Raw genomic sequence first — 21740 nt, forward strand, 5'->3', positions numbered from 1 at the left:
TGGAGTTTACGTCTGATAACTTTCAATTCATGAAGACAATACTCATTAACCGTATGCTATGCACCTCTTTCATACTAGCTGAACATTAGAGAAAAGAAAGGAAGAAAAAAACATCACTTCCCGCAAAATTTCACATGTCCCTAACCGATAAGCTCGATTGAAAGATGATAAGTATAGACAGCGACGTAATGGAAAGGATGGTTAAGACTGGACAATCAAGCAAAACAAGAGACTTGATTATCTAACAAACCAGCGAAAGGTTTCATGACTTGGAAAATGCTTCGGTATTTGTGTATTTTGCACATAGACACCTAGGCATATGTAAAAACATGAATGATCACTAAGTTGAGTGACAAATATTGATATGCGGTTAAACGTAAAATATAGCTTTAACTTGTATAGTTCATCGTAGTTTTTTTAAACATCCAAAGACTTGTATTAGTTACCGTTGCTGTTGACTCACTCGAAACCAGAAAAACAGTTTACTTAAAGAACGAAATAGAAGTTGAGCTGATAATCAAGACATAGTTATCTATAGGGCTATCCAGGGAGATTGTTAGGCAAAGCAAAAAAGACTATTCAAGAGTAAGATATATAGGATCTTCAAAATATGACTTCGAGGAAAGTGATATTAGTTGCATTAAGCGGATGTTCTTCCAGTGGTAAGACAACGATAGCAAAACTTACAGCAAACTTATTCAAAAAGGCTACATTAATTCACGAAGACGATTTTTACAAACATGACGAGGACGTCCCAGTAGATGCTGAGTATAACATTCAAAATTGGGATTCACCGGAGGCTCTAGATTTTGAACTTTTCAGCAAAGAACTAGATGTAATCAAACAAACTGGTAAAATAGCCACTAAACTTATACACAATAACAACGTAGATGATCCCTTCACGAAGTTTCACATTGATAAACAAGTTTGGGATGATTTGAAAGCCAAATATGAGTCAATTGATAAAGACAAGTATGAAGTTATTATTGTAGATGGTTTTATGATTTTCAATAATACAGAGTTATCGAAAAAATTTGATTTAAAAATATTGATGCGTGCCCCTTATGAAGTACTCAAGAAAAGGAGGGCTTCCAGAAAAGGATACCAAACTTTGGATTCTTTCTGGGTGGATCCACCTTATTATTTTGACAAATTTGTATATGAATCTTATCGTGAGAACCATGCTCATTTATTTGTCAATGGAGATGTGGAAGGCTCACTGGATCCAAGGAAATCAAACCATATTAAAGAATTCATAAATGATGATGATACTCAAATTGAAATACCTTTAATGTGGGTGTGCCAAGAAATTCTGAAGCTTTGTAAGAGCTAAGAAAACGACACAAAATCGATTATAAATGGAGAAAAAAATAGTAAAATGAACAAAAATAAGAAAATGTACTTGATAAATAAACTAGATAAAGATATTATTAGTAATACCGTTTAAATTCTCTAAGTTATTCCCTCTTGCCAGAGAGTCAGAGGAAAGTGAAATAAAAATGAAGGGAAGCTGTTCTAAATGGAAACCAGTTAACATAATGAAGAAAGTATTATCTTTGCCTATGAAAAAAAACAAGAACGATATAGGTTTGAAGTTAGATGTTTCTTATATCCTATTTAATCTAATAGTTTGCTCATACCCGGTAAGTACATATCCAAAACTACTCTATAGGAATAGCCTAGATGACTTACTATTGTTCTTGACGGTATATCATGGTAAGGGAAATTTTAGGATTTTTAACTTCAGAGCTGAGAAAGAAGATGGTGATTATAAAGACAAAGACCTGATTGACATCACTACTAAATATGAGAACAGAGATTTTGAAATTCAAGAACTTCGTTCAACTCTCATTAATGATGGAAAGATACCGATATCGCCTATTGACCTTGAAACGGGAACATTGGTGGAAGAAGACACCGATAGTATTATTTGCGAAAGGATTGGTTGGTTGGATCATTTTCCGCCGCCATTTGACTTACTGGAAAATATTGTAGACACTATAGAGAATTACTTGTCCGCCTCGAAGAATAGAGTAGCTGTTTTACATTGTCGAATGGGCAAAGGCCGATCCGGTATGATTACCATAGCATATCTCATGAAATACTTGCAATGTCCTCTTGGAGAAGCAAGGCTGATATTTATGCAGGCTAGGTTCAAATACGGGATGACAAATGGTGTCACGATACCGTCTCAATTAAGATATTTGAGGTACCACGAGTTTTTCATCACCCATGAGAAAGCAGTCCAAGAAGGAATTTCCAATGAGGCAGTAAAATTTAAGTTCAAATTTAGACTTGCTAAAATTACATTTCTCCACCCATCAAGCTTAATATCATCTGGCTCGGCTATTGTAACAACTAAGATCCAGCACTACAACGATGATAGAGATATTTTAGTAACCCGAAAAGCACTATATTCGGATATTATGGTACATGAAAGCAATGGAAACATGGTTTTTATTTTTGATAGGGACTACCTGATCCTTGAAAACGATCTTCGGATCGAATTTACTCTGGGCACTAACAAGTCTAAAGCCGCCAGTAACATAATATCATGGACATCGTACGCAAGCTGTTGGTTGAATATTTACCTCGAAACTTTAATCCACATAATTAAGGATGATTCTTCACCAGATTACTTTCTAGTAGAAAAGTTAAATAAGGAAGAAACGCTTCATACAACTATAAGCTGGCAAGAGTTAGATGGTTTTGGGGAACTTAGCACTCACGGTTTGAAATTATTTCAGGCATTGAGATTAGAATGGGAAACTATATAAATCTATACGTTTTCTTCAGGCTTTTTTATTTTTAAGTTGGTTGAATAGAATTATATTGTTTCCAAAACATTTAGTTATAAAAAAAGGCTCTTTTTATCTTTGACGTTTTTTTTGTGTATTTTCGTATGGCACTTTTTATGTTACTGGTATACTTTTTTTAAAGCGGTCAACTATCTGAATTGAAACGCCTTACTACAAATAAAAAGACATGAGAACTAAGGAGTATTTTAAAAAGACATCGCAGAGCAACTTAATCGTTAATTGGAAGTGAAGAAGTAAAAAAAGTGTTTATTTCTCGTTTTTCCGTCAATTACAATGAACACCAGTGGGAGATCTCATTCCAAAGGCCCGATTATAAGGTCAGTGTCTTTGGAGGATCTAAAGAGGAACTCTAGTTTTAAAAACAGCCTAAAGTACAAAGATGATATGGCTTCACATAAGGAACCACTAGTTGGCACATTAAGCAATGAGGAATTGCTAAAAGATCTAGATAACATGTTGCGTAGCAAACTGAACATGGGAAAAAGCAGCTTTCATGCCGATAAAAGAAATAAATCAGATGGTAATATCAGTGCCTTAAATTTTAAGGCTAGATCGGGCCTTGAAGGAGATATTCGTACTATAGATGTACAGCAAGATGATAATGATGATAATGACAATGGTACAGATAATTTCAAGTTGAACGATAATGGCGCTAACATGGATGGAAATAGTAAGAAAGATAGCAATACTGACAACGCCATTGAATTTCAAGATGATGCTGAAGAAGCCGAAGAAGAGAATGAAGACGAGTCATTTGCTAATGTAGATGAATTGGATGGCTTTGATTTGAACAACTCTTCAGATGGTAAACATGCACCCGTCAATGAAAAGGGTGAGGTTGATTATAATATGCCGGTAGATGAAGAATTTCAAAAATCACTTGACCAGTGCGCAGCTTCACTTGAAGAAAGAACAAATGCGCCTTATGCGTTGCAAAGAGCAATAGACTGGGAATTGAGGATGTTTTATTCTTTGGAGGAGGAACTTTCAGAATGGTTTTGTAGTTCCGATTATATACATTTTGCGCAAACACAGACACAGTTTAAACAGAAAGTCAAGGATCCGCAACTTTTTTTGGATGATGAAAGCCATGCTGCGAGTGTAATTGAACATTTAATTGAGGATATCCCCAATTCTCTAGAATCGAGTTTACTCGCGTTGACGTATATATCTGTGGGATGTTTTGCTTATATAGGTAACAAAAGTGAACATTCAAAGATTATACGACGCAATAACTATATTATGGCTCCTTATGTTCAAGAAATTGTTCACGTTTTTAAAAAAATAGCTCTAAGCTGTAGGGATGATAATAAAAATTTAAAAAAGCAAACAATCTTGCTATTTCACTCGTCAACAATCCTGTACTTCATATCCAGCATTTGTATTGAAGGTAGAGAAAAAAATTCAGAGTCGATTGATATTGTTATTGACGTTTTTGACAAAACAGATTTGTTGGAATTTTTAACGAAGTATATTGAGAGTTGGAGATGGAATAGCAGATTAGCTATGCGTATAAGAAACATGATATTGTTGCTTTTCAAGCTTATTGTATTACAGTTTGGTGACAATTCTGTATACAAAAAAACAAAATCATCAATTTATAAACTTCATGGACTGACATATCCATCTAACCATCCAGAAAAACTATCCATTTCTCCGTTACATTATCAAGCATTTAGAGAGGACATAACTTCGCGTTTTCCTGATTATAATATGCCAGCTTCTGGCCTACCAAAAGATGTTGACAAGTCGGAATCTCTCTCCCAGTTTCTAGAAATTCCTCGCCCAAAATCAAAGAATCCTCTAAACATGACACTTAATGTTCCTGAGAAACATATTGCAACACCGGCACCTTCACCACCGAGCTCTCCTCGGTTAGTGCATATAAGTGAAGGTCCTAGGCCCAGAAAATCTTTCCAGACGAACATGGCGTATCCATGTTTATATCCATCTGATAGCGAAGGGCCTGGAGATGACGCTCTGCAAGATAGAATAGATTCCTATCTGGACAAAAATTTTGATAATGATATAGTAATTCCTTTTAGTACCGAAGAAGCGGCCAGAATATTGAGTGAGAGTTTGGAGATCAAGCTGAGTACGAAACAACTCTGGTATGAAAGAGACTTGTTTATGGTAACAGAGCGTGGTTGGAAACAGCAGTTAGAAGGGCAGCCATATGATTATTCGACTTTCAACCATGATAGCGGCCTTTCTAAAAAAGACAGAGATGCGATTTGCATTATGCAACGAATCGATAAATATTATAAAAACTGTCTTTCAAGCTTCAATTCGCTTGTTTTTGTTTTGCTACAAACAATGGAATCAAGCTTGACAAATAACTTCCATAGGAAAAATGAAGTTACCGATAAAAACCTTCTCAATATGTTAGTGCCCCAATTGGAGATTGTGAGAGCTAAAGAATTGTCCCTTAAGTCAGCAGCAGGGATATTACATGCATTATTAAAGTGGTTTAAGTTAAGTCATATTTTGAAGTTTGAGCATTTAGCAGTAGTTATTCACGATTCACGATACATCAACACATGCGCCTCTATTTTAAGCAAATATTCTGAAATCTATTCTGAAAGAGTCTTTGATAAATACGTACAAACCCCGAACTCATTTTGGAAAGAGTGTTCGTTGTCTAACGAATCTTACCACGAATCCTTTTCAATAGATGACACAGAGGATATTAACACAGGTCTTCTACCTTCGTTTGCATACCTTTTAAGGATTTTGAGGAAAATAACCGGGAACAAAACACAAAGATTGAAGGAGCTTCCATTATCTATTGGTATCTTGTTCAAACGCTATTATCGGCTCTTCAACCTCGACATGTATCATCCAATATTGAAAATAACAAGAGAACTTACACCATTTAAAAACAAGAGGTGGAAATCTGAGCATATGGAATTGATATCGGGTGTTTACCTTTATGAAAAACTAGAATTAACGGATAACTGGGTGACAGGAAAGGATATATCTGGAGAGTTGAGTGATGCCTGTGGGCAAGAAATTGCACTCAGAGCGCTGCTTCAGTTTTACAATTTTCAACACTATGAAACCTCCATGGAAGACCTCGGATATGGACACCGTAATAGTTCCAGTCAGGATCTGTTAAACAAGGAATCTGAATATTTAAACATTTGATTCTTCATATTCGAAAATTGTGATTCGAGCTTTATAGAAACCCGCGGTGTCACTACTACCACTTTTGTATTCCTACGTTTATAAAACCTCTAAGGGATGAGTACAAGAACTCTTTATATATTAACCCTCATGTGGTGAGAAACGGTGGTGAATGACCTTTCGTGCCAATATTGGAATACCAGGTAAAGAATCACTAGATTTCTATTTTCTCATAATAAACGGGTAACCGTTCCTTTTTCATCTTGTTTGTAAACAAAACAAAACAAAATAAACAAATAAAAAATTCAATTAATGGCCACATCTGGTCTAAAACAAGTAAAGCAAGTATTCTACTTAACAAAATAACGCTTATTTTTACCACAGCCTGCTCCAATAGAAACTGAAAAGCCAATATGGAACTAGAACCTAGTCTTTTCAGAATACTAGAAGCATTGGCTCCACAGTTGTTGTCACAGGCTCACTTGCAGGCGTTTGTATCCGACGTTGTCAAACTGCTACAATCATCCACCAAGTCAGCAGCTCAATTGAATCCTTTGATCAATTTTTACAAGTCACAATTACCAGATTCTCCTGAAACGACAATCATGTGGCATAAGATTGAAAAATTTCTCGATGCTTTATTTGGAATTCAGAATACAGATGATATGGTAAAGTATCTATCCGTTTTTCAATCCCTAATCCCATCCAATGATAGAACGATAATTGGACAAACATCAAACGGGCTCAACATGGAAAATCTGGCTAATCATGAACATCTATTGAGCCCGGTTCGAGCTCCAAGTATATATACAGAAGCTTCATTTGAAAATATGGACCGATTTTCAGAAAGAAAATCCATGATATCTTCACCTAATCGTTATATTCCCTCTTCGACTTATAGTTCTGTCACTTTAAGACAATTATCAAATCCTTACTATGTTAATACTATACCTGAGGAAGATATCCTAAAATATGTCTCATATACATTATTGGCTACCACATCTGCATTATTCCCGTTTGATCACGAGCAAATACAAATTCCATCCAAGATACCCAACTTTGAGAGTGGACTTTTACATTCAATATTCGAAGCAGGTTTACTGTATCAAAATTTGGGTTATAAAGTTGAAAAGTTTAGAACGTCCAATATATCCCCCATGAAAAAAGCATTGATTATAGACATTTCAGAAGAATTGCAAAATTACACAGCATTTGTGAACAACCTGATCTCTTCAGGGTCAGTGGTGTCATTAAAATCGTTATATCGTGAACTATATGAAAATATAATAAGACTCCGAATATACTGTAGATTTACAGAACACTTTGAAGAATTGAGTGGAGACATATTCTTGATTGAACTAGATATTTTCAAATCTCACGGAGATCTCACTATAAGAAAAATAGCAACAGATTTGTTTAATTCAATGGTTTCCCTTTACTACGAATATTTAATGAATTGGTTAACCAAAGGGCTTCTTCAAGCTACTTATGGAGAATTCTTCATTGCTACAAACACAGATTTAAATGGTGTTGATAATGATCTTATTTACCACATTCCCATAGAATTTGATCAAGAAAGAGTTCCTGCTTTCATACCGAAAAAGTTAGCATATAAAATATTCATGATCGGAAAATCGTATATTTTCTTAGAAAAATACTGTAAAGAGGTTCAGTGGACAAATGAATTTTCGAAAAGGTATTATGTGCTGTACCAAAGTAACTCTTATAGAGGAATATCTACAGACTTTTTTGAAATTATAAAGGATCAATATTCTGAAATCATTAATTATACTAATCGTGTTCTAGATCAAAAGTTTCATTATAAGGACGTTGTGTTTGCATTAAAAGATATTCTTCTTATGGGTAAATCTGATTTTATGGACACTCTTATAGAAAAGGCTAGCGATATTCTTGCAACACCATCAGATTCATTGCCAAATTATAAGTTAACTAGATTTTTACAGGAGGCGGTACAACTTTCTTCTTTAAGACATTTAATGAATAATTCTCGCACCACTTCCGTCATTAATGGTTTGGATGCGAGGGTACTCGACCTGGGACATGGGTCGGTAGGTTGGGATGTTTTCACTTTAGATTACATACTCTATCCTCCCTTAAGTTTAATATTGAACATAAATCGTCCTTTTGGTAGAAAAGAGTATTTAAGAATTTTCAATTTTTTATGGAGATTCAAAAAGAATAATTACTTCTATCAAAAGGAAATGTTGAAAAGTAATGACATTATCAGATCATTCAAAAAAATCAGAGGTTATAACCCTCTTATCCGCGATATTACCAATAAACTTTCCAGAATCAGCATACTTAGGACTCAATTTCAACAATTCAACTCTAAAATGGAATCTTATTATTTGAACTGCATTATAGAGGAAAACTTCAAGGAAATGACCGGAAAACTAAACAGCACAGAAAATAAAACTCAAAATCAATTTGATTTAATTAGATTAAAGGATGGCACCGTAGAATTAAACGGAATACTACCCCCAAAATTTAACGTACTAGTTAACTCTCCAAGAAGTATACCTCAAAAATACAGGGTTGAAAAGGAACTAAATATTGATGAATTAGAAAGCCTACACAATGTGTTCCTGACGAATATTCTTTCTCATAAACTTTTTGCAACTAATGTGAGTGAAATAAAGGTCGGTGATTATTCCGGTCAACCATACCCAACTTCGTTAGTTTTACTTTTGAACTCAGTCTATGAATTTATCAAAGTTTATGGCAGTTTGAACAAAATTTCTTACGAAATTTTTATCAAAATGAATCTCAACGACCATGAAGCATCTAATGGATTATTAGGAAATTTAAATGCAATCTTGAAGGAAGTCGTCATCCAGTACAAGAGTTTCAAAGACAGATTGTTTATCTTTAGGGCAGATTTAAGAAATGATGGCGATGAAGAGCTTTTCTTACTAAGCAAATTATTGCGTTAAAATGTAACCTCTCAGTCTTTTCATTGAATAATGGGTTTCCCTCGCGCTAATCTAATATATAAGTTGTAATAATAGCTAATGCTTTACAGATTTATTCGCAAATAAAAATAGACATTCACATTTTCTCTACTTTCTTGTTTGTTCAAGATAAGCTTGTCGTATATATACATGCTCATGTTTGCTTAAATCCACAACTATTGAGTTGAGAAAATGCATTTTCTGCTAAGGGCACTTTGGTGCTAGTGGTATATCGCGATTATACTAATGAAAAATGGCATGAAGTGGAAATACCGAAAACTATAAAAGAATGGTTAGAGAAGCCAACAACGTAGGCATTATACAGATATGCATTATACTTTCATTGGGTATACCATCCTAAGGAAGTATTTTTTGAGCCCAGGACCCAAAAGAAGGTCATACTTGGACTTTCTATCTCTTAATTTAGACCAATTTTCATCTGTAGAATCGGTATCGTATTCGCCAGGCTTCCACTCGTTCAACTTTTCGTTTGTCATAGCTTGTCTTTCTGTTAGTTTCAGTCTTATAGAATATTCACGAAGAATAGAGATCAAAATCAGCGCAGCAATAAAGCAACAACCGCAAAAGATCTGTGCATGCAAATAAGGATTGCTCTTATCGTTTTCTACTGTCAATGCCTGTGCGATCACCTCACACACCAATAAGAATGGGGCACCGCAGTAATTAACGAAGGCCCAAGCAGGCAGAAACTCTTCTGGTTTAACCATATCAGCAATCAAAACAGTATTCATAACGTTGGCGACACCAACGCATGAGCCAACCAAAATTGAGAAGAAGATTAGCTGGACAAAAGTATGTGCAGGGATCCAAAAGGCAAACATGTATAGTGTTAGCAAAGAGGTTAATACGATGGTTACGTTTGCCCTACCAAACTTATCGCCTGCAAGACCCATTAGAGGTCTCCCAATGGCTTGGGAACCATTTAAAATGGCAGTCAACGTGGTGGCGTCGTGTGCAGATAATCCTTTAGAGATTGCATATGAAGACAGAGTGAAAACCATTAAATTGTAGGCAAACAATGCGAACATGAACCACAGGGCAATCAGCGATACGAATGGCTTGGTTATAACTTTTAGTGAAAACATTGCTTTGAGTTGCTCAAACATGAGTCGAGGAGATCTCAAGCCGACAATGGGTGTAGGATTTCTTTCCTTCACCAAAGCAATAGCAACGAGAACACTTAGGCTACATGAAATACCTAAGATACGAAGACACCATCTTGTGTTTCCGAAGTCTGAAAGCATTTTATTTGTAGCCAAGCCGTAAACGACACCGCCAGCACCGGTACCCAACAATGAGACACCCATTGCGACGGCTCTTTTTTTCAAAAACCATCCTGGTAAAAGGGTTGTTGCTGGAATAAATATCAGCGATATTGAACAACCGATCATAACACCTTGAGTTAGATACAATTGCCATAACTTAGTTGTAAAGGAGGCCAAGAGATACGCGGCAAGCATCAGGGCATCGCCGAAAAGCATGGTTGTTCGTAGACCGATTATCCTCATCAAGGCCATTACAAATGGTGATAAGATTTGACCAAGGAACACAGTGAGACCAGCAATTAATGCGTAGTCATATTTTGAGGCGCCGGGGTAAGTATCGTGATTTAAATAGTAGGCAAGGTCGACACCAAAGGATGCGTTACAGCCCCATGTCGAAAACATGGTCAAAAACACACAGAATGTCACGACCCAACCATACCCACCGTCGGGAGGCAGTTCCAGCTGCCCGGTAGACTTGTTGGTGAACACTCTCCTCACAGTCGGCTCATCAGGCTCGAACTCAGATATTCCTTGGGCCTCAACATCCTTGTCAGAGCCTTCGGTGGAGGCTGGATATATCCTATTCCTCATGAGTTTGGAGTCCGTGGAAGGCTTAGCTTCTGTGCTGACATTTTCGTTAGAAGAGGAAGAAGAAGAAGACTGTCCCCGCGATGAGACGCCTGCAGTACCAGGACGAGACACGGGGATGTTTAGCTTTGACTGCTGTGACTCGTTTTGCTGTAGCCTGATTGCATCTGCCACATCAAATCTCGACTCTAATATTTTATTAACGTCTGCAGAAGCCTTCTCCGTCTGCGCGTTGTCGTCATCAACAGCTTTCTTAATATCATTCAACCGGCTTGTTAAAGTTCTACTTATAGACAATTTTCTCGAGACATCGTCTGATTTGATGCTGTGCAGACCAGAAAGCGGAGCCGGACCAGCAATAGAAGCCTTGGAGTACGATACAGGCGGTGAAGAATTTATTGAAGAAACTTCAGAAGATGTTTCAGAACCCATTTCTGAGCAGCCAGAGACGTTGTCCTTTGATTGTGATATCATTTTTCAAGTTTATCTTCAGTGGCCCCGTGAACATACGTGAGAGAAAAAAGTAAAGAAAAGTACAGAAAAGATAGGAAAAAAGATAGAACTTTTTATATGTGGTGTGATAAATGCAATGTACTATTCTGCCTCACACACATCTAATTACCAAAAAAATTCGGTCCAAGTTGGATAAGTTGTTATGATAGAGAAGAGGCACTTTACTTTGAACTCCTCTCTAAGTAGTCGACATATCGAGGTTCAAGAAATGCCAAGTCTTTTACCCATAGTTCTCCAAAGTATTTTTCTTGAATATAGCGGGGGTTTTTTACGATTGCCGAGGTAGCCCACCTTTGCCGTAGGCTATCTCGGTTATCGTCGGAAAGCGTTCATGCCAAACTCATCGTGGAAAATATTACTGATTATAAAGATATTATTTTCGGGTATACTCTATTTTCGTGCGTTATGCGCTGAATCGTGGGCCTTCTTTTCTGAGCGTATCACCAGACCTTGATAACGTTAGCCTTAAGGTTTTTTGAAAGTCAGACATATCCATCCCCCTCTTTTCTGGATCATGTTCCCCTTCTGCTTCTCAAACATTTAAAATCAATCTTGCTTAGTCAGCACAGACACTAGGTCACAACCACACCAGCGATTAGTGCTGTTCACACCAGTACGATGCTTGTATATCCATATTGCACATTATCGATGGGCACAACACTCGGGTAAGACCTTGCGCGTTTCTTTTTGCGACGATGAAATTTTTCAAGCGATGAGCTTTAAGGTAAGAGGAAAAGGATCGATAGGATAGTAAGTTGGAGAAAAATCTATATATTGCGAAGAGGGAAATACAGGACATCGAGATAGTAGTAAGCATGGGAGACGACTTGTTTTCTAAGGCTTTGGAGAATCCAGATCAGGACTTGAACCTGGAATTGCCGAAGGACGACGTTGATTTGGGTCTTTTGGGTGATGGAGGGGACGATGGGAAGAACGATGAAGCGGCGGTAGACGCGGCGAGGTTAGCTGGCAGTTCCTCTGAGTCTTCAGGAGGTAGTTCTGATGCTGATTCTGATTCTGATTCTGCTGATCAGGACACGGACGAGGACACGATTGAAAATGAAAATGAGGACGAAGATGCCTCGCCTTCTGGCCCCATAATATCCAAGAACGAAATAATAGAGGAAACTGTTCCTGAATTACCAGAGGATTATGAGATTTCTGAGAGAACGACTATCACTCCCATTGGCGTTTTGAAGTCTGCATTTGAAAACAATATAATAATTCATGCCATGTTGTCGGGCGAAAAACGAGTTTTGAAAGAGGGCTCTATTTTCTGTCTGGAGGATAGAACTTTGATTGGGATGTTGACAGAAGTTTTTGGGCCATTGCAGAATCCGTTTTATAGAATCAAATTGCCGGACTCAAAAGGAGATTTATTTAACGAGTTGAAAGCGCGTTTGGGTGAGAAGGCGTGTATAGTCACCCCTGATGCCCATTGGATAGACACTTTTGAACTGAAGCGCAACAAAGGTACTGATGCGTCTAATGGGTACGATGAAGAATTACCTGAAGAGGAACAAGAGTTTTCCGACGACGAAAAAGAAGCTCTTTTCAAAAAAATGAAGAAACAGCAACAGCAACAAAGAAAGAAAAGAGATAACCGTAAACAACCCAACGATTCTGATAATGTCAAGGTGAAGAAAGCTCGCCAACCCAAGGCCAGTAATTTACCCAAACTAGTGCCGCCATTGGGCATGAGCAATGGTGCTCCGTTGCAACATGGGTACAAATCAAGAAATGCACGCGAAAACACTAAACATGAAGCCAGCACCACACCTAACCGAAATCGTTCGCCTCTGGTGCCAATGGTACCACAACAACAGTTCCCTGTAAATAACTACCCTTACCCACCACAACCAAATAATATGTCTTATCCACCCTACCCAGCTTTCCCTCAACCATCAAACTTCCAATATCCACCTCCGCCCTTTGGTCAGGTGTCATCAGCCCAGTTTTCTAACATGATTCCATATGGCAACGCTGCTCCCGCGTTTAATAATATGCCGCTACCAACACAACCGCCGTTTATGCCATTGACCCAAAGCCAACCACCACACTCATATAGCGCACCTCCCATGGGACAGATGCAAAACCCAGTGTACACCCAACCGTCACCTCAAATGCCTCCTCACGGAAATGGTAATTTCCAGCAAGTAATGGAGTTACACCAAATACTGTTGCAGCAGCAGCAGCAGCAACAGCAGCAGCAGCAAGATCCAAGGAATTAGCGTTAATTATCTCATCAAGGACCACTATATATTATATAAAAGCTTGAAAAGGCCTAGGAAAACTCTATCGGTCTTTTAATCATTACTGTCACTGTCGTTATTGCACGTCATCGCGGCGTGTAACGTGATATTTTTTCTTTTTTTTCTTTTCTTTTCCTCAAGGCGATGATATGAATTTTTTAGAGGTATATGTATATGCGTCAGCTCTACGTGGTATCGATGAAAGGTTTACGTTATATCATCATTTCTTGTTCAAACTCATACCAAACGTTCAACTAAGGGTTCTCATATTCATTAATGACTATATCGTTGAGCAACAAAAAAAAAAGAGACTATGCCAAAATCTCTGATGAAATTTCAACTGAAACATCGCCAGTAAAAAGGAAACAGTTGGAAAGCGCCCCCGGAGACCAAGAGGAAGAATACACAGACCATGAGATCATCATAGAACCCTTGCATTTTGCCAATAATAATAACGCCGTGCTAACAGATTCAGAAAATTATCTAAGATGGCAAAATACAATCTCCAATGTTGTGAAATCAGTGGTTTCTATTCATTTTTCACAAGTCGCTCCATTCGATTGCGATTCAGCTTTAGTTTCTGAAGCTACCGGATTTGTAGTGGACGCGAAGCTGGGTATTATTTTGACCAATAGACACGTTGTTGGGCCTGGTCCCTTTGTGGGTTACGTAGTTTTTGATAACCATGAGGAGTGTGATGTTATACCAATTTACAGAGATCCGGTTCACGATTTTGGATTTCTAAAATTTGATCCAAAAAAGATAAAATACTCTAAGATCAAAGCGCTAGCACTAAAACCAAGTTTGGCTAAGGTCGGCTCAGAAATCAGAGTTGTTGGTAATGATGCCGGTGAGAAATTAAGTATCCTAGCAGGTTTCATAAGTAGGATCGACAGAAATGCACCAGAATACGGAGAGCTAACATATAACGATTTTAATACTGAGTACATCCAAGCAGCTGCTTCTGCATCCGGAGGTTCAAGTGGATCTCCAGTGGTAAATATAGACGGATATGCAGTGGCTTTACAAGCTGGCGGTTCTACAGAAGCATCCACTGACTTTTTTTTACCTTTAGATAGAATTTTGAGAGCATTAATTTGCATTCAAACCAGCAAACCTATCACACGTGGTACGATCCAGGTTCAATGGTTATTAAAGCCCTACGACGAGTGTAGAAGGTTAGGTTTGACTTCTGAAAGGGAAAGTCAGGCTCGTGCTAAATTTCCCGAGAATATTGGGCTCTTGGTGGCCGAAACCGTTTTGAGAGAAGGCCCCGGTTATGATAAAATCAAAGAAGGTGATACTCTAATTTCAATAAATGATGAGACTATATCTTCCTTCATGCAAGTAGATAGGATCCAAGATGAAAATGTTGGGAAGGAAATCAAGCTAATTATTCAAAGAGGTGGTGTCGAACATACCATTGTTTGTAAAGTTGGTGACTTACACGATATCACCCCTCATCGTTATGTAGAGGTTTGTGGTGCCACTTTTCATGAACTATCATATCAAATGGCAAGATTTTATGCTCTACCTGCCAGAGGTGTATTTTTAAGTAGTGCATCAGGGTCCTTCAACTTTGATTCAAAGGAAAGGGTGGGTTGGATTGTAGATTCCATAAATAACAAAGAAACACCTGATTTGAACACATTTATTGAAATTATGAAAACTATTCCGGACCGTAAGCGTGTTACTGTACGATACCATCACCTGACAGATCAGCATTCTCCACTTGTTACATCTATTTACATTGACCGCCATTGGTGCAATGAATTCAGAGTTTATACAAGAAATGATACAACCGGTATTTGGGATTTCCATAATGTTGCGGATCCACTTCCTGCTGAGCCATTGAAACCTCGTTCGGCCAAAATTATCCCTATTCCTGTCAATAATGAAAAAATTGCGAAGTTATCGTCATCTTTGTGTACAGTGGCGACAATGGCAGCAGTTCCACTGGATTCACTTTCCGCTGATATTTTGAAGACATCTGGTTTGATTGTTGATGCGGAAAAAGGTTATGTCCTTGTTTCTAGAAGGGTAGTCCCACACGACTGTCTTGATACCTTTGTTACCATTGCAGATTCGCTTGTAGTACCGGCAACAGTGGAATTTCTTCACCCAACTCACAATTTTGCTATTGTGAAATACGATCCAAAATTAGTAAAGGCTCCATTAATTACCCCCAAATTGTCTACCACAAGAATGAAACGTGGTGATAAGCTTCAATTTATAGGTTTTACCCAGAATGATAGAATCGTGACTTCAGAGACAACTGTCACCGACATTTCCTCTGTTAGTATCCCAAGTAACCTAATTCCGAGATATCGTGCTTCTAACTTAGAAGCTATTTCTATTGACTGTAATGTTAGTACTAGATGTAATTCTGGTATTTTAACAGATGACGACGGTACAGTAAGAGGTTTGTGGCTTCCATTTCTAGGCGAAAGATTAGAAAATAAAGAGAAAGTTTATTTGATGGGCTTAGATATAATGGATTGCCAGGAAGTTATAGATATTTTGAAGAATGGTGGCAAACCAAGAGTAAGTATAGTCGATGCTGGATTTGGTTCTATCTCCGTTTTACAAGCTAGAATTAGAGGAGTACCAGAAGAATGGATAATGCGTATGGAACATGAATCAAATAATAGATTGCAGTTTATCACTGTTTCCAGAGTTTCTTATACAGAAGATACAGTTCATTTAGAGACCGGTGATGTTATTTTATCTGTAGATGGTAGGTTGGTTACTGAAATGAATGATTTGAACGGAGTTGTAAGCTCAGCTGATGGTATTCTACCGCCAGCTATACTGGATTTCAAAGTTGTTCGTGATGGTAACATTGTTGATCTGAAAATCAAAACTGTAGAAGTTCAGGAAACTGACCACTTCGTAATATTTGCAGGTAGCATCTTACAAGAACCACATCATGCAGTTTTACAAGCCATGGTTGATGTTCCAAAAGGCGTCTATTGTACTTTCAGAGGAGAATCGTCACCGGCACTCCAATACGGTATATCTGCTACGAACTTCATTACACACGTCAATGAAATTGAAACACCTAATCTAGATATATTTTTGAAGGTTGTCAAAACTATTCCCGATAATAGTTATTGTAAAATGAGATTAATGACTTTTGATAACGTCCCCTTTGCTATCTCACTGAAAACAAATTATCACTATTTCCCAACTGCAGAATTGAAGAGAGACAACATCACACATAAGTGGATTGAAAAGGAATTTACCGGTAACAGCCAGAGCGAAAAATAGTTGAAATTTGATAGAGTATTCACATACACATATATATATATATGCCGAAATCCTTGCAAGAAACATTTCTTAACAAACTTTCATCAAAGTATTTTGCCATGTTTCACAATCTTTTGTGAGAAACAGGATTATAATGCCGAACTTGTTGTAAGTCTTCGGCAAATAGAAATAACTTCAACACTTGATGCTCTTCTGCATCGACAATTATATAAGTATTAGATTATTGTTATGTGATTATTTATGTACATGAAGACAGAATATGCAAAGACCTAAACAGAAAATTTGGGGTTTGCGGCCATTAGAGGTTCATGGAAGATCATGATAGAATCTACTTTCTCAATGATAGGGTAGTAACCGTTTTAAATGCTTTAGATAAGCTGAATTGGCTGTTTTTCTTCCAGTTAGAGCTTTCAAAGATCTATGGGACCAGCCTATATTACCATGCTTCCTTCCAGCAATGCCTCTTTTAAAAGTGTTACCAGTGCGCCTCCACCTCTTTGCTGTACCTTTATGAGTTTTCATTAGAGTTCTTATTGTTACTGTAGAAACATTATTGAATAGAAAACCGTGGAACCTTGCTTTGAAATTATTGGAACCTTTTAGTAGGGGATTGAATATACTAAACATAGACATGATTTGAATCTGCTATTCTCGTTCTCACTTTTCATCCACACCGGTTTCCAAGGTTGTTGGGGTATATTTTTTCTGTTCATGATCAGATTTTTTTTTAGCCTCCGCGAATTGATCAAGAAGTTTTAAGATTGAAAATTTTGGTTTGGGTTATTCCCATTGCTATTTATTTACAGAATGGAAGAAAATAGATAAGATACGTATGTATTAGAACATGCATATGTGTATATTAAAACAAAAATAGGAAACAGAAAATTTCGAGGCAAGAAGCTATCGCTGTTCCTCCTTGGTCTTTCGTGTGTTTCGCTATTTAGTTCCTGCCTTTTTTTAAAAGTTTTTGAGTTTATGTTTACTATTTACATTAAACCCTGTTCGCGCAATTTAGCTAAAGTTTCTTGAATCTTTGCAGCCAAAATTGGGTCAGATCTGATTCTTTTTTGAACTTTAGCGGCTTCAGCAAAAGTAATGGCCTGCAATTTTTCCTCCATAGTTCTGGCTAAATCAGCAGATTCTTCGAATAATGTAATAGCTTCATCAATATCTTCCTGTTGTAACTTCATTTGGGCTAAACCAATTTTAGCTTGTTCACTTCTTGGGTCTAATTTGGATGCTTCCTCTAATAGATTCGTAGCTTCAATGAAATTCTCCACTGTTGGATTTCTTGTCAACAAAGTAGCTTTGCCAACTAAAGGAGCAATGCCCACATAAATACCGTCCAACTTGTTTTCCAATTCAATGGCTAAATCGTATTGCTTCAAGGCTTTTTCGAAGTCGTTCTTATCAGTTAAAATTTCAGCAAAGAAATTTGGTACTTCAGGTGCCTCCGGGAATTTTCTCTTAGCTTCACTAAACAAAGTTTCACAGTCATCAAATTTATTCTCACGGTACGCTAGACATGCTAACTGAATATAAGGGAAAATATTTTCTGGGTCCAATTCTTTAGCTTTATCAAAATCTTTTCCTGCTTGATCATAATTTTGTAAAATGAAATTCATTTGGCCCCGATGATAGTAAACAGAAGAATTGTTTGAATCCAGTTTCAAGGCTTTGTCAAAGTAATTATAGTATTCGGTCGAGTCATTTCTATCAGCCATGATTAATGCCATGTAGATGTATGAATTAACTCTTGGGAACAATTCAATGGCCTTCTTGATATCTTCATGAGCCCCCAATGGATCGTTTTTCAAGAACTTAAAAATACCAGTATGCTCTAAAGAGATGGCTAATTTTTCTTTTGACTTTTCGTCCTCATTGTTCTTGTCCAATTGTTCATCAAATAACTTTACAGCCTTCGTGAAAGACTCATCAGCCTTGTCATAGCTTTCCGGAGATCTCTTGTATAAGTTAGTTAACCCGTTCATTAAGTCTTTATCAGCTTCATTAGATTCATCGTAATTGGCAAAAGTCAACTCAGGTTTGAAAATACCGAAGAATGAGGCCATGGATGTAATGGAAGGTAGATTTTCTGTTTTGTCTTTCAGTTCTTTAGGTGCTTGCGTGGATAATTCCGTTGGAGTAGCAGTAGCAGTGTCGATATCGCCAAATTTCTCCTTCAATTTAGACATAGCTTGTTTATTCAAGTTCCTCTCTAGCATTGGTTCAATAGAAGCATCGTTGAAGTCACCATTCAAAGACAATACAGACAAGTCAAACATCGCATCCGCAAAGTTTCCTAACCCTTCATTAGCGGAGGCTCTTCTTAGCAAAACTTTTGAGTAATCTGGTTTCAATTCTAGAGCCTTGGTACTCATTTCAACAACTTTCTTCAAGTCACCAACGGAAACATAACAAGCCGACAAATTCGAATAGAAAACGGGATCATCTTTCAATTCCAATGCCCAATTGTAGTACTTAATAGCATCATCGTACTTTTTATTTCTAAAGAATTGATTACCTTTGTCCTTCAATGCCAACGCGTATCTATCTTTTTCTTCAGCAGTAAAATTTGCCTTATTGGAAAAATCAGGATCACCATTGCTAGAGACTGGGTAAACAGGAGTATTTGACTCAGCTGTAGATTCACTACCATCTTTTGTCTTCTTCTGAGAGCCCTTTACCTCTTTTTTATCGTCCTTGGTGATTGTGTTCTTCTTTCCCTGTTGTTGCTGTTGTTGCAATTGGCTGTAGTAATAGTATGCACCAAGTGCAGTACCTGTAGCAGCGATGGTTGCCAAAATAGCTGTCTTATTCTTTGAAATAAAGTTCTTCATTGGCAATTGGGAACCTCGGATGTGGCTTTATTTTCACTTTCGGAACTTGCTTCTCTTTTATGGTGGATAAAGTTCCTCTTGATTCCTTTAAGATCTTTTCTACTGGCCGTTCAAACACAAAAAGTTAATATACGCCATTAGCGTTCGTACATAGTGATATATAAAGTACTATTATCATGATTGATCGTATCCTCTCGACCACATTCTTTCGATAATAGCTTGTAATTGAGAGAAATTCTCAGTCTTTGTTAAAGTTCTTGGAGAATACATGGAAGGTTCTTTTGAATTAAGTGTTCATTTAATACATCTTAAATTTACAAGTTCTGTTATCATTATGGACGTTTTCTATAGTTTTTCAATTGTGACTATGAAAAATTGCTCTGGTCCCGATGAGATGAGATGAGATGAGATATGTATAAACTTTTTTTATCTGTTTGCAATGGCTTCATTTGAATTATCCAGAATATAGTTCTATCAAGTTATGGAGTGCCAGAGATGTCCTGCATCAAGCAGAGAGTTGGCGACTGTTGAGTCTAGGAAGGAAAGGTTTTGCAATGAATGCTTTGTCAAGTTCGTGAACACTAAACAACGAAAGCAAATGATGAAAGATGATTTTTTCAGAAATCTGTTCAAAGTTATATATCCACATGATAAAGAAGGATCAGTGGCTAAAATTCTGCTTCCCCTGTCACTTTCAGACTCAGGGTCATTGGTTATGTTTGATATTGTTCATGACTTACTATTGGAACAAATGAAGCAGCATAATAATCATACGGGCTTCACCATCGATATACTTACTATATTTTCCGAAGAAAGCCTTTCTGTTATTAAAGAACGTATGGAATGTTTGGTAAATGAAAAAATGTTACAACTGAATAAAGTAAAAAATATATTTAATGTTCATTTCATTGACATTAATGAATTCTTCAATAGCACGTCGGAATTATCGAATCTGATCATTGACGATGAAAATTTTGAGATTTTCAGTAAGTTGAAGTTAGTAAATGATAGTGATAGATTGACATTGAGGGAAATATTGAGTAAATACTGTCTGAACAATTCATCTAGAGCTGACTTAATATCGATTATAAAAAATCAATTGATCAAGCATTTCGCATACGAAAATGGTAACGATGCTATAATGTGGGGTCACTCTATGACAAAATTATCTGAGGTGATCATTTCTCTTGTGGTAAAAGGTAAAGGTTCCCAGATAGCAACCTTTCTGGACTCTGATTCATTTGATACGTTGGGTAACAAAGCATGCAAGTATAAAAATATATATCCAATGAAAGATCTATTATCCATTGAAATTGAAAGCTTCTTACAAATTAAGGATTTGGCAAAATTCCTTATTAACGTTGAAGAAACTAACATCAAACCTAACTGCATGATTACTAAGAAATCAACACCATCCCTTGGTCAACAAAAATTAGTTAAAAATATGACAATTAACGAAATTACTACCAAATACTTTCAAGATATACAAAACGATTACTCGAATATAATATCAACCGTTTTAAGAACAGCAGATAAATTGGCACAACCTGTATCAAATATAGCTAAGCCGTCACAATGTCAACTATGTCAATCTAGAATATATACAAATCCATCTAATTGGATAAACAGGATTACAGTTACTTCGCCTTATCCCATAGAGACATGCGAGGAGGAATTTTTATTCAAACAATGGCAGGAGTCGAGATTAGGAAAATCTCACACTCATTACGTGGAATTGCTAGATAAAATTAAGAAGGATCCCACCAATAATCACGATGCTAGTGACAATGATGTCAAATTGTGCTATGGTTGCTTAATTTTACTGAATACCAGCATCAAGGATAAAAATCTGATGTGGCCAAAAATTGATACCATGGAAAGTTTGGTAAACAAGAGTAATGACAACAAAGAATTGAATCAAATATTGAATCAATTTGAGATACATTCCGATGGAGAGGAATAACGAAATGTCAAAGGAAAAATGACTATTTCAACGGTTTATGTATTTATTTATTTGACGATGTAGCTGTTTTTACATTGATCCGGTTGTTTTCACATACATAGTGTACTTATA

The 21740-nt window shown here is 37.0% G+C and overlaps 10 protein-coding genes across 10 annotated transcripts; 7 read left to right on the forward strand and 3 right to left on the reverse strand.

Moving 5' to 3' along the window:
• Positions 1-610: 610 nt before the first annotated feature.
• Positions 611-1333, forward strand: NRK1 (ribosylnicotinamide kinase; the record flags this gene model as incomplete). Its single annotated transcript, XM_056225267.1, has 1 exon — positions 611-1333. The coding sequence occupies one exon, from the start codon at positions 611-613 to the stop codon at positions 1331-1333; it is 723 nt and encodes a 240-aa protein (XP_056079102.1).
• Positions 1334-1499: 166 nt separating this feature from the next.
• TEP1 (putative phosphatidylinositol-3,4,5-trisphosphate 3-phosphatase) lies at positions 1500-2777 on the forward strand (the record flags this gene model as incomplete). The annotated part of the gene is made up of 1 exon (XM_056225268.1): positions 1500-2777. One exon carries the CDS (start codon positions 1500-1502, stop codon positions 2775-2777), a length of 1278 nt encoding a protein of 425 aa, XP_056079103.1.
• Positions 2778-3092: 315 nt separating this feature from the next.
• Positions 3093-5966, forward strand: FAR11 (Far11p; the record flags this gene model as incomplete). The annotated part of the gene is made up of 1 exon (XM_056225269.1): positions 3093-5966. The coding sequence occupies one exon, from the start codon at positions 3093-3095 to the stop codon at positions 5964-5966; it is 2874 nt and encodes a 957-aa protein (XP_056079104.1).
• A 392-nt stretch (positions 5967-6358) lies between these two features.
• SPC98 (Spc98p) lies at positions 6359-8899 on the forward strand (the record flags this gene model as incomplete). The annotated part of the gene is made up of 1 exon (XM_056225270.1): positions 6359-8899. The coding sequence occupies one exon, from the start codon at positions 6359-6361 to the stop codon at positions 8897-8899; it is 2541 nt and encodes an 846-aa protein (XP_056079105.1).
• A 350-nt stretch (positions 8900-9249) lies between these two features.
• Positions 9250-11265, reverse strand: ESBP6 (Esbp6p; the record flags this gene model as incomplete). The annotated part of the gene is made up of 1 exon (XM_056225271.1): positions 9250-11265. The coding sequence occupies one exon, from the start codon at positions 11263-11265 to the stop codon at positions 9250-9252; it is 2016 nt and encodes a 671-aa protein (XP_056079106.1).
• Positions 11266-12119: 854 nt separating this feature from the next.
• Positions 12120-13535, forward strand: NAF1 (RNA-binding snoRNP assembly protein; the record flags this gene model as incomplete). The annotated part of the gene is made up of 1 exon (XM_056225272.1): positions 12120-13535. One exon carries the CDS (start codon positions 12120-12122, stop codon positions 13533-13535), a length of 1416 nt encoding a protein of 471 aa, XP_056079107.1.
• A 297-nt stretch (positions 13536-13832) lies between these two features.
• NMA111 (Nma111p) lies at positions 13833-16826 on the forward strand (the record flags this gene model as incomplete). Its single annotated transcript, XM_056225273.1, has 1 exon — positions 13833-16826. The coding sequence occupies one exon, from the start codon at positions 13833-13835 to the stop codon at positions 16824-16826; it is 2994 nt and encodes a 997-aa protein (XP_056079108.1).
• A 336-nt stretch (positions 16827-17162) lies between these two features.
• On the reverse strand, positions 17163-17459 carry MRP35 (mitochondrial 54S ribosomal protein bL35m; the record flags this gene model as incomplete). The annotated part of the gene is made up of 1 exon (XM_056225274.1): positions 17163-17459. One exon carries the CDS (start codon positions 17457-17459, stop codon positions 17163-17165), a length of 297 nt encoding a protein of 98 aa, XP_056079109.1.
• A 353-nt stretch (positions 17460-17812) lies between these two features.
• TOM70 (protein channel TOM70) lies at positions 17813-19666 on the reverse strand (the record flags this gene model as incomplete). Its single annotated transcript, XM_056225276.1, has 1 exon — positions 17813-19666. One exon carries the CDS (start codon positions 19664-19666, stop codon positions 17813-17815), a length of 1854 nt encoding a protein of 617 aa, XP_056079110.1.
• Positions 19667-20147: 481 nt separating this feature from the next.
• Positions 20148-21629, forward strand: NCS2 (Ncs2p; the record flags this gene model as incomplete). The annotated part of the gene is made up of 1 exon (XM_056225277.1): positions 20148-21629. The coding sequence occupies one exon, from the start codon at positions 20148-20150 to the stop codon at positions 21627-21629; it is 1482 nt and encodes a 493-aa protein (XP_056079111.1).
• Between the last annotated feature and the right edge of the window lie 111 nt (positions 21630-21740).

Source organism: Saccharomyces mikatae (genome assembly GCF_947241705.1).
Source record: "Saccharomyces mikatae IFO 1815 strain IFO1815 genome assembly, chromosome: 14".
Classification (NCBI taxonomy): Eukaryota; Fungi; Ascomycota; class Saccharomycetes; order Saccharomycetales; family Saccharomycetaceae; genus Saccharomyces; species Saccharomyces mikatae.